Source organism: Doryrhamphus excisus, linkage group LG15 (assembly GCF_037039965.1).
Source record: "Doryrhamphus excisus strain RoL-2023G ecotype Guam linkage group LG15, RoL_Dexc_Guam_v1.1, whole genome shotgun sequence".
In the NCBI taxonomy this organism is placed as follows: domain Eukaryota; kingdom Metazoa; phylum Chordata; class Actinopteri; order Syngnathiformes; family Syngnathidae; genus Doryrhamphus; species Doryrhamphus excisus.
In genome coordinates, this window is record NC_136371.1 from 15,047,591 (window position 1) to 15,057,213 (window position 9,623).

Consider the following 9,623-nt stretch of genomic DNA (forward strand, 5'->3'; position numbering starts at 1 on the left):
CAAATTAAATATATGTAACAATTATCTGTTGTTTTTTCTCCGAAGGCTACCCGAAATACAGTACTGTGGACTGATGCCAAAGTTGACCGCCGTGTGCGCATGCGCAATGTAACGTCGTCAGCGGCATCACTTTGAAGAACGACTTGACTCATAGTCCAAGATTAGATCAAAATGTTTTAATCTCACAATCATTAGTTTTGTCAATTCAAGTGAGAAAAACATCTGACTTTATTGCAGTCACGCAATACACATTTTTAGTGTAAGAAAGAATTATGGCAAAGTAATATAAAAAAAACTTTATTGACAAAAGCCAGCCAATCACAGGACACGAGGGGAGCCACGGACGTCATTAGGTGTATTTTGGGCAGGCATGAACCTCCCTATCATTACCATCTATCTAAGAACTGTCAAATAATTACAATTTTTAACCAGATTAATCAGTTAATCTGAAACTAATCCAATTAAGCTTTGCCTAACAAGAGTCTCTTGAACATTTGAATCACACGTTAAGCATGTTATCATCATCAATAAGAGTAATTAATAAGTCAAAGATGGTTGCCAGGTTTTTACTGTGTGTACTGTGTAAAATTGTGTGTACTTTCAAATGTATTTCTGAGAGAAACTTTGACCTGCTCAGGAATAAGGGTTCTCTCTAGTGTGTACAATTGCGTGTCTTTTTAAAAGACTTGGTTGAAAGAACTTTTTACCACAAACAATACAAGGAAAAGGTTTCTCTCCAGTGTGTATTGACGTGTGTCTTTTTAAATTACCCTTTAAGCAGAATGTTTTACCACAAACTGAGCAAGAAAAGGGTTTCTCCCCAGTGTGTATTCTTGTGTGGTCATCCAAATTTGACTTCTTAATGAATCTCTTACCACAAACTGAGCAGGAAAGAGGTTTCTCTCCAGTGTGGATTTTCATGTGTTTTTTCAATTGATATTTTTGATAGAATCTTTTCCCGCACGCCGAGCAAGGAGAAGGTTTCACTCCGGTGTGTATTCTTGTGTGATCTTTCAAATATGGCTTAGCAATGAACCTTTTATTGCAAACTGAGCAAGCAAAAGGTTTCTCTCCAGTGTGATGTCTCATGTGTATTTTCAGATATCCCCTTTTAACAAAGGTTTTGTCACATTGAGAGCACACTGAGCAGACAAAAGGTTTCTCGCCTGTGTGTATTCTTGTGTGTACGTTCAAGTGTGATCGCCGAGATAATCGTTTACCACAAACTGAGCAGGTGAAAGTTTTCTTTCTTGTGTGTACTCTTGTGTGTTCTTTCAAATTTGACCACTCTGAGAATATTTTACCACAAACTGAGCAGGTGAAAGGTTTCTCTCCTGTGTGGTATCTCATGTGTCTGGTCAGATTCCCCTTGTGAACAAAGGTTTTGTCACATTGGGAGCATTTCCAGCGTGTGTTGTCAGTGTGACATGTCATGTCAGCTTCAGAGTCTTCATCATCAGTGTCAGGAGAGTGTGACGTTATGTCGTCGCTATCTGATAGTGGAGCTAAGAGGTTGTCTGCTTGTGATCCTCCACTGTGGTCTCCATCAGCTTCTGTTGTCATGTGATGCGTGGAGCTGCTGCTTGGAGGCTCCACCTCTCCCTGCTCCTCACTTTGACCTTTGTCTTCATCATCTTCACTCTTCACGGTTACACGAATCACTGGGAACTCCTCCAGTCCTTCAAGATGCTCTCCCTCCTGACTGATGCTGCGATCCTCCTCTTCCTCTTTAATGTGAGGGTGCTGTGGCTCCTCCCGCTCCATCCGGGAGGTTCACTACTGCTGCTCAGTGGGAAGATGTCTGCAGGACACAAGAAGACAAAGACATGCTTCGGATAAGTCCGCCTTTGCTCCGTCTCACTGTCCTCAAAAAGTGCCTAATTGAAGATTTGATCCTTGGTGTGGCTGAAAAAAGCAAGATGGTGGTGGTTGATCTTGTTACCACAAGCGTCTTTGAGAACAGTCACATCTTCAATGAAGGTAAAAGTAACCTTAAAGGCGACCTATTATGCTCGTTTTTCAGCCCCTTGTATTGAGTTGTGGACTCCTATAGAGCAGCTACACACAATGCTAAAGCTACTTACTATTGAGATATGCCTTGAAGTTTCCTTGAGAAGATTCAGACCATCCAGTCTCTACTTCGGGATCGGATTTGTGATCCAACACACATGGCTGGATGTTAAAAGCGGACATTTTAAAAAGATAAATTGACGTTTTATCAACGCCAATAAAGTTGGGTTCGGCAGCTATCCGGAAGTCCTCCTGAGCCCTTGGGAGTGTCACCAAAAACAGCAGAGTGGGTGTGGGTCAACAGACCGTTTTCACAGGAAGTACAGAATATAATGTGGATGGATTCTGGAAGAACTATTAAGCTTTGTGTGTTGGAGCATCGGTAACGTGTACCGTGGTCATTACCCAACTGTTAGCAACCCCAAGTAACATTGGAAAAAGTATCTGGCTTCAGCAACAGTTGCATAGTGGCCAACGTTCACAAAACAGTCCACTGTGAAATGCCCCCCTCCCCCCGCACAGACGTAAACTCAAACATTAGTATCGAGTTCGTATCGATCACGAACCCTTGATATCGATACGATAGCTATGTGGAGTACATGTGCAAAACGGTCCTTAACGGATAACAGCTTTTATGGGTCGTGTTAAAAAAACAAATAAAAAAAATATACAAATGTGACAGTAAGAGTGAAACTAACCTGCTCTGCTTCTTGAAAACAGCGTCCAGTTGTTGACGTCGTCGCTGGTTCTCCTCGTACTCTGCTATCGTTCTCCGCTTACAGTCGCAGTTAGTCGCCGATTCACAAATGCACTCAGCATTTGTTTGTTTTTTTTTTTTACAAATGCTCACACAATCACAACACTTTGCACTCACACTTGATTTCTGTCGTAGCGATGTGTTGATAACTTCCGGCTCTTTGTTAGCAGCTAGCAAGCTAAGCTAGCTTGAGAAGGTGCAAAGTTCACTGAGACGAGTTTAGCCTTCCTGACACGAATAATACTCTTTCGCATTGTGTCGTCCATATTTAATATTTCAGAATAATTATCCATTGTGTTTTTCCCCGAAATCTACCCGGCATACATTTCCATACCTGGCGGTAGCCAGTCTGCAGTGCTCGTGCACTCGGTCACTGTTGCCAACTCCTCAGTAAGAAAAGTAGCTATTGGTTGTCCTACAATTTGCTAGTTGACGCCAATGGCTAATTTGCATACAAGTCGCTGTAATCACCATCAACTTTATTTCATACACATACAGTGCATGGTCCTTAGAACATTAAAAAAACACCGAGGAAAAACCCGACTGAATTTTGAACAAGGTTGGTCAGACTATGTATCGTGCTGTTAACATGTTAGCCTACACATTCATCTGTACATCAGATTCCGTAGCACAGCAGCAATCAAATGAACGTCCTCTTTACTTCTGACTTCATATCATAACAAAGTCCAAACCATACTGCGAGCAAACCCTTAATGTTGGGTTATATGCTTTCATTTACAATATTGTTTATAAAGTGGTTCTAACGAGCAGTATGTTCCTGCCAGTGCACTGTGCTTTTGTTTTGAAGAGACCTCCTGACTTCCTGTTTAACTGTCGCAAAATGCGTTGCGACGGACATTTAACTGTACTTCCCATGAATAGCACGTGTGCGTGCTTATGTTGACTGTGTGGGTGAATGAACACAGCTAAGAAACAAGACGTGGTGTGAACTATCCAATATGTCACACAGTGCTGAGAACGCAACACTTAATTTCAAATTGGCCATAAAAAAATAATTGTACTATTTTATCTCGGCCAGCACCTTCAAAAGCCTAATAATTTACATTCGGTCTCGCCTCCACTCTTTATCTTGCAGTTGGGTCTACAGGTTTTATTTTTGAATAAAACTTTATTTTAAAACTATGGAATGAAACGTGTATTACAAATAAGTCTATTATCATCAATTCCAATGAAACAGTGCTTTACGTGTTGGATTGTTCCATGTACTATTGATGTTATGACGCGTGAAGAGGACATACGACATAGAGAAACAACTTTAATATCTTTTTCTCTTTAAGACGTATCAAACACGACTAAGATTTTGCTCAGTGAGGATGTGTTCCCTGTTGATTCAAAACGCATTTAAGACAGCCGCTGCACTGTGCGCTGAGAACTTAGGAGTCTTCTAGCCTCGAAGGTAAATTGAATAGACACGCTAATGACCATGTTGTAATATACACAAAGATGAGCGTGATTTAATTGTGTGGGTTGTTTTGCTTGAATATGAACGAATTGTTAATTACAGAGGCTGGCCAGCATATTTTAAAATGTCAAAATTATTTACTTAAATGCTCTGACGCGCAATTACTTGCCGTTTTATTATCTTCATGTGTTAACAATGCACGAGATAGACACGCCTCACTGCTGTCCCCTGCAGAGCGGAGAAAGTACTGCACCCCTCGAGGCTCATCCAATATAACATGATGTGAAATTGAAAGTGTCTTTTATTTCAAGGTGTTAATGGTTCATGAATGCTGCTGGAAATGAAAAAAAAAATCGGGATCTCTCCTGACAAATACAAAATGTCATAACACATTTTTACACTCCATACTTAATTAAAAATACCCTTTGAATAATAAAAACAGATTAATATGGTGCTCCTGCAGGAAACACGCTTTATGTGGGTTGACAATGGAGCCAATGAAGACTTTGCTACTGCTGACTACAGTCTGTAGTATAGGTGAGCCATTTAAACGTCAACAAAAGGTGCTTTTACGTTACGGTGCTCATCACGACTTACCTTCTAGGTTCTACAAGAACGTGTTATGAGCAGGGAACCCACATAACAACTCCAAAGAATATTCCAGCCCTGGCTGGAACATGTCTGCATATTCCATGTAAATTCACATACAAAGGAGACCCCAATACCAAGCTGTGGCTGTGTGGGCAGTGGACCAAAGGTGACTCGTATCCAAGTACCATCGTTTATGACAACTGCTTGAGCTTCAGTGATTATGCACTTATTTTAACGGGAAGGCTCGACCAGCAGAACTGCACCATGATGTACAACAACACGGTTACGCAACACTCAGGCGCCTATTTCTTGCAACTGTACAACCATGTAACCGTGGTTGGGAAGCAGTGTGAACCCGTTTATATCCAAGTTGAAGGTAAGACTTTTTTTGTTTTTCACTTGAAAGTTTCATCCCTCATGACCGATTGGTTCCACAGAACAGCCTTGGCAACCCACCATCCATATCCCCGTAGTTGAGCTGAAAGTGAAGCAGTCCATCACCATCAGCTGCTCCGCTTTCACTCCTTGCCCGGCGTCTCCGCCTGTGGTCAAGTGGCGTCACACTAGCAACAACCAGCAACACCTGGAGCAGCTCCCAGATGGAACCTTCGTGACTAAACTCCGGGACACGTTGGTTTTGACGGAAAAGTACAACGGCTACATCCTGGAATGCTCGTCTGTTTATTACGTGCACGGACGTCAGGAACAGACCAATAGCAGCGTGACTCTCAACGTTTTATGTGAGACCTTTTCTGTTTGTCCCCTCCCTAAAATGACAAAGATGATCTCTGGGTACTTTTCTCCTCCTAGTTGCCCCCAAGGACACCAAAGTCTTGGTCAGTCCGTCGGGACCAGTATTATTCGGGACCTACGTGGTGATGAACTGCTCCAGTCGGGCCAACCCAGCCAGCAACTTCACCTGGTGGGTTAAGGAGGAGGGCGGGACTTACACGCCCATGGCCGATGGAGAATGTACGACATGGAACGTGACCAAGCAAGAAGAGATTTACTGCGTGGCGGCCAATTCTGTTGGCCAGCAAGCGTCAAGAAAGATCAGACTAGAGATTACAGGTGGGCATTGAATACAGCGTGTCTGCCCCTTTAAATAAAGCGATTTAAATATTAGTGAACGCAAAATGCAGTTTTTTAGAAGCCTATTATGAAGGGAGAGAAACCAAAACCCACATAGACCTGGGTGGAAAAGTGATTGCCCCCTAAACCTAATACCCGGTTGGGCCGCCCTTAGCAGCAACAACTGCAATCAAGCATAACTTGCAATGAGTCTCTACTTTGCAGAATTGTTGTCATTCAGCCACATAGGAGGCTTTATAAAGCATCTTTTGAAGGTCATGCCACAGCATCCCAGTAGGATCCAGGTCAGGACTCAAACTAGGCTAAGCTAGCTTGCCGAGCGTCGCACACTGTGACGAGTTTATCCTGCCATTCATAAAACTGTCTCCCTCTTTCATGTAATATCTGCGTCAAATTAAATATATGTAACAATTATCTGTTGTTTTTTCTCCGAAGGCTACCCGAAATACAGTACTGTGGACTGATGCCAAAGTTGACCGCCGTGTGCGCATGCGCAATGTAACGTCGTCAGCGGCATCACTTTGAAGAACGACTTGACTCATAGTCCAAGATTAGATCAAAATGTTTTAATCTCACAATCATTAGTTTTGTCAATTCAAGTGAGAAAAACATCTGACTTTATTGCAGTCACGCAATACACATTTTTAGTGTAAGAAAGAATTATGGCAAAGTAATATAAAAAAAACTTTATTGACAAAAGCCAGCCAATCACAGGACACGAGGGGAGCCACGGACGTCATTAGGTGTATTTTGGGCAGGCATGAACCTCCCTATCATTACCATCTATCTAAGAACTGTCAAATAATTACAATTTTTAACCAGATTAATCAGTTAATCTGAAACTAATCCAATTAAGCTTTGCCTAACAAGAGTCTCTTGAACATTTGAATCACACGTTAAGCATGTTATCATCATCAATAAGAGTAATTAATAAGTCAAAGATGGTTGCCAGGTTTTTACTGTGTGTACTGTGTAAAATTGTGTGTACTTTCAAATGTATTTCTGAGAGAAACTTTGACCTGCTCAGGAATAAGGGTTCTCTCTAGTGTGTAAAATTGCGTGTCTTTTTAAAAGACTTGGTTGAAAGAACTTTTTACCACAAACAATACAAGGAAAAGGTTTCTCTCCAGTGTGTATTGACGTGTGTCTTTTTAAATTACCCTTTAAGCAGAATGTTTTACCACAAACTGAGCAAGAAAAGGGTTTCTCCCCAGTGTGTATTCTTGTGTGGTCATCCAAATTTGACTTCTTAATGAATCTCTTACCACAAACTGAGCAGGAAAGAGGTTTCTCTCCAGTGTGGATTTTCATGTGTTTTTTCAATTGATATTTTTGATAGAATCTTTTCCCGCACGCCGAGCAAGGAGAAGGTTTCACTCCGGTGTGTATTCTTGTGTGATCTTTCAAATATGGCTTAGCAATGAACCTTTTATTGCAAACTGAGCAAGCAAAAGGTTTCTCTCCAGTGTGATGTCTCATGTGTATTTTCAGATATCCCCTTTTAACAAAGGTTTTGTCACATTGAGAGCACACTGAGCAGACAAAAGGTTTCTCGCCTGTGTGTATTCTTGTGTGTACGTTCAAGTGTGATCGCCGAGATAATCGTTTACCACAAACTGAGCAGGTGAAAGTTTTCTTTCTTGTGTGTACTCTTGTGTGTTCTTTCAAATTTGACCACTCTGAGAATATTTTACCACAAACTGAGCAGGTGAAAGGTTTCTCTCCTGTGTGGTATCTCATGTGTCTGGTCAGATTCCCCTTGTGAACAAAGGTTTTGTCACATTGGGAGCATTTCCAGCGTGTGTTGTCAGTGTGACATGTCATGTCAGCTTCAGAGTCTTCATCATCAGTGTCAGGAGAGTGTGACGTTATGTCGTCGCTATCTGATAGTGGAGCTAAGAGGTTGTCTGCTTGTGATCCTCCACTGTGGTCTCCATCAGCTTCTGTTGTCATGTGATGCGTGGAGCTGCTGCTTGGAGGCTCCACCTCTCCCTGCTCCTCACTTTGACCTTTGTCTTCATCATCTTCACTCTTCACGGTTACACAAATCACTGGGAACTCCTCCAGTCCTTCAAGATGCTCTCCCTCCTGACTGATGCTGCGATCCTCCTCTTCCTCTTTAATGTGAGGGTGCTGTGGCTCCTCCCGCTCCATCCGGGAGGTTCACTACTGCTGCTCAGTGGGAAGATGTCTGCAGGACACAAGAAGACAAAGACATGCTTCGGATAAGTCCGCCTTTGCTCCGTCTCACTGTCCTCAAAAAGTGCCTAATTGAAGATTTGATCCTTGGTGTGGCTGAAAAAAGCAAGATGGTGGTGGTTGATCTTGTTACCACAAGCGTCTTTGAGAACAGTCACATCTTCAATGAAGGTAAAAGTAACCTTAAAGGCGACCTATTATGCTCGTTTTTCAGCCCCTTGTATTGAGTTGTGGACTCCTATAGAGCAGCTACACACAATGCTAAAGCTACTTACTATTGAGATATGCCTTGAAGTTTCCTTGAGAAGATTCAGACCATCCAGTCTCTACTTCGGGATCGGATTTGTGATCCAACACACATGGCTGGATGTTAAAAGCGGACATTTTAAAAAGATAAATTGACGTTTTATCAACGCCAATAAAGTTGGGTTCGGCAGCTATCCGGAAGTCCTCCTGAGCCCTTGGGAGTGTCACCAAAAACAGCAGAGTGGGTGTGGGTCAACAGACCGTTTTCACAGGAAGTACAGAATATAATGTGGATGGATTCTGGAAGAACTATTAAGCTTTGTGTGTTGGAGCATCGGTAACGTGTACCGTGGTCATTACCCAACTGTTAGCAACCCCAAGTAACATTGGAAAAAGTATCTGGCTTCAGCAACAGTTGCATAGTGGCCAACGTTCACAAAACAGTCCACTGTGAAATGCCCCCCTCCCCCCGCACAGACGTAAACTCAAACATTAGTATCGAGTTCGTATCGATCACGAACCCTTGATATCGATACGATAGCTATGTGGAGTACATGTGCAAAACGGTCCTTAACGGATAACAGCTTTTATGGGTCGTGTTAAAAAAACAAATAAAAAAAATATACAAATGTGACAGTAAGAGTGAAACTAACCTGCTCTGCTTCTTGAAAACAGCGTCCAGTTGTTGACGTCGTCGCTGGTTCTCCTCGTACTCTGCTATCGTTCTCCGCTTACAGTCGCAGTTAGTCGCCGATTCACAAATGCACTCAGCATTTGTTTGTTTTTTTTTTTTTCAAATGCTCACACAATCACAACACTTTGCACTCACACTTGATTTCTGTCGTAGCGATGTGTTGATAACTTCCGGCTCTTTGTTAGCAGCTAGCAAGCTAAGCTAGCTTGAGAAGGTGCAAAGTTCACTGAGACGAGTTTAGCCTTCCTGACACGAATAATACTCTTTCGCATTGTGTCGTCCATATTTAATATTTCAGAATAATTATCCATTGTGTTTTTCCCCGAAATCTACCCGGCATACATTTCCATACCTGGCGGTAGCCAGTCTGCAGTGCTCGTGCACTCGGTCACTGTTGCCAACTCCTCAGTAAGAAAAGTAGCTATTGGTTGTCCTACAATTTGCTAGTTGACGCCAATGGCTAATTTGCATACAAGTCGCTGTAATCACCATCAACTTTATTTCATACACATACAGTGCATGGTCCTTAGAACATTAAAAAAACACCGAGGAAAAACCCGACTGAATTTTGAACAAGGTTGGTCAGACTATGTATCGTGCTGTTAACATGT

At 42.2% G+C, this 9,623-nt stretch overlaps 2 protein-coding genes across 2 annotated transcripts; both read right to left on the reverse strand.

Annotated features, from left to right (window-relative positions):
* Positions 1–156: 156 nt before the first annotated feature.
* On the reverse strand, positions 157–2,847 carry LOC144901749 (uncharacterized). Its single transcript, XM_078796611.1, has 2 exons — positions 2,709–2,847; positions 157–1,801 (listed from the first exon to the last, which is right to left on the reverse strand). The coding sequence occupies exon 2, from the start codon at positions 1,762–1,764 to the stop codon at positions 634–636; it is 1,131 nt and encodes a 376-aa protein (XP_078652737.1). The 5' UTR covers positions 1,765–1,801; positions 2,709–2,847; the 3' UTR covers positions 157–633.
* A 3,572-nt stretch (positions 2,848–6,419) lies between these two features.
* LOC144901754 (uncharacterized) lies at positions 6,420–9,404 on the reverse strand. Its single transcript, XM_078796617.1, has 2 exons — positions 8,972–9,404; positions 6,420–8,064 (listed from the first exon to the last, which is right to left on the reverse strand). The coding sequence occupies exon 2, from the start codon at positions 8,025–8,027 to the stop codon at positions 6,897–6,899; it is 1,131 nt and encodes a 376-aa protein (XP_078652743.1). The 5' UTR covers positions 8,028–8,064; positions 8,972–9,404; the 3' UTR covers positions 6,420–6,896.
* Positions 9,405–9,623: the final 219 nt, after the last annotated feature.

What these genes read in the sequence shown, in the direction of transcription:
- LOC144901749 (XM_078796611.1), bottom strand. Translation starts at nt 1,764, where the DNA reads ATGGAGCGGGAGGAGCCACAGCACCCTCACATTAAAGAGGAAGAGGAG.
- LOC144901754 (XM_078796617.1), bottom strand. Translation starts at nt 8,027, where the DNA reads ATGGAGCGGGAGGAGCCACAGCACCCTCACATTAAAGAGGAAGAGGAG.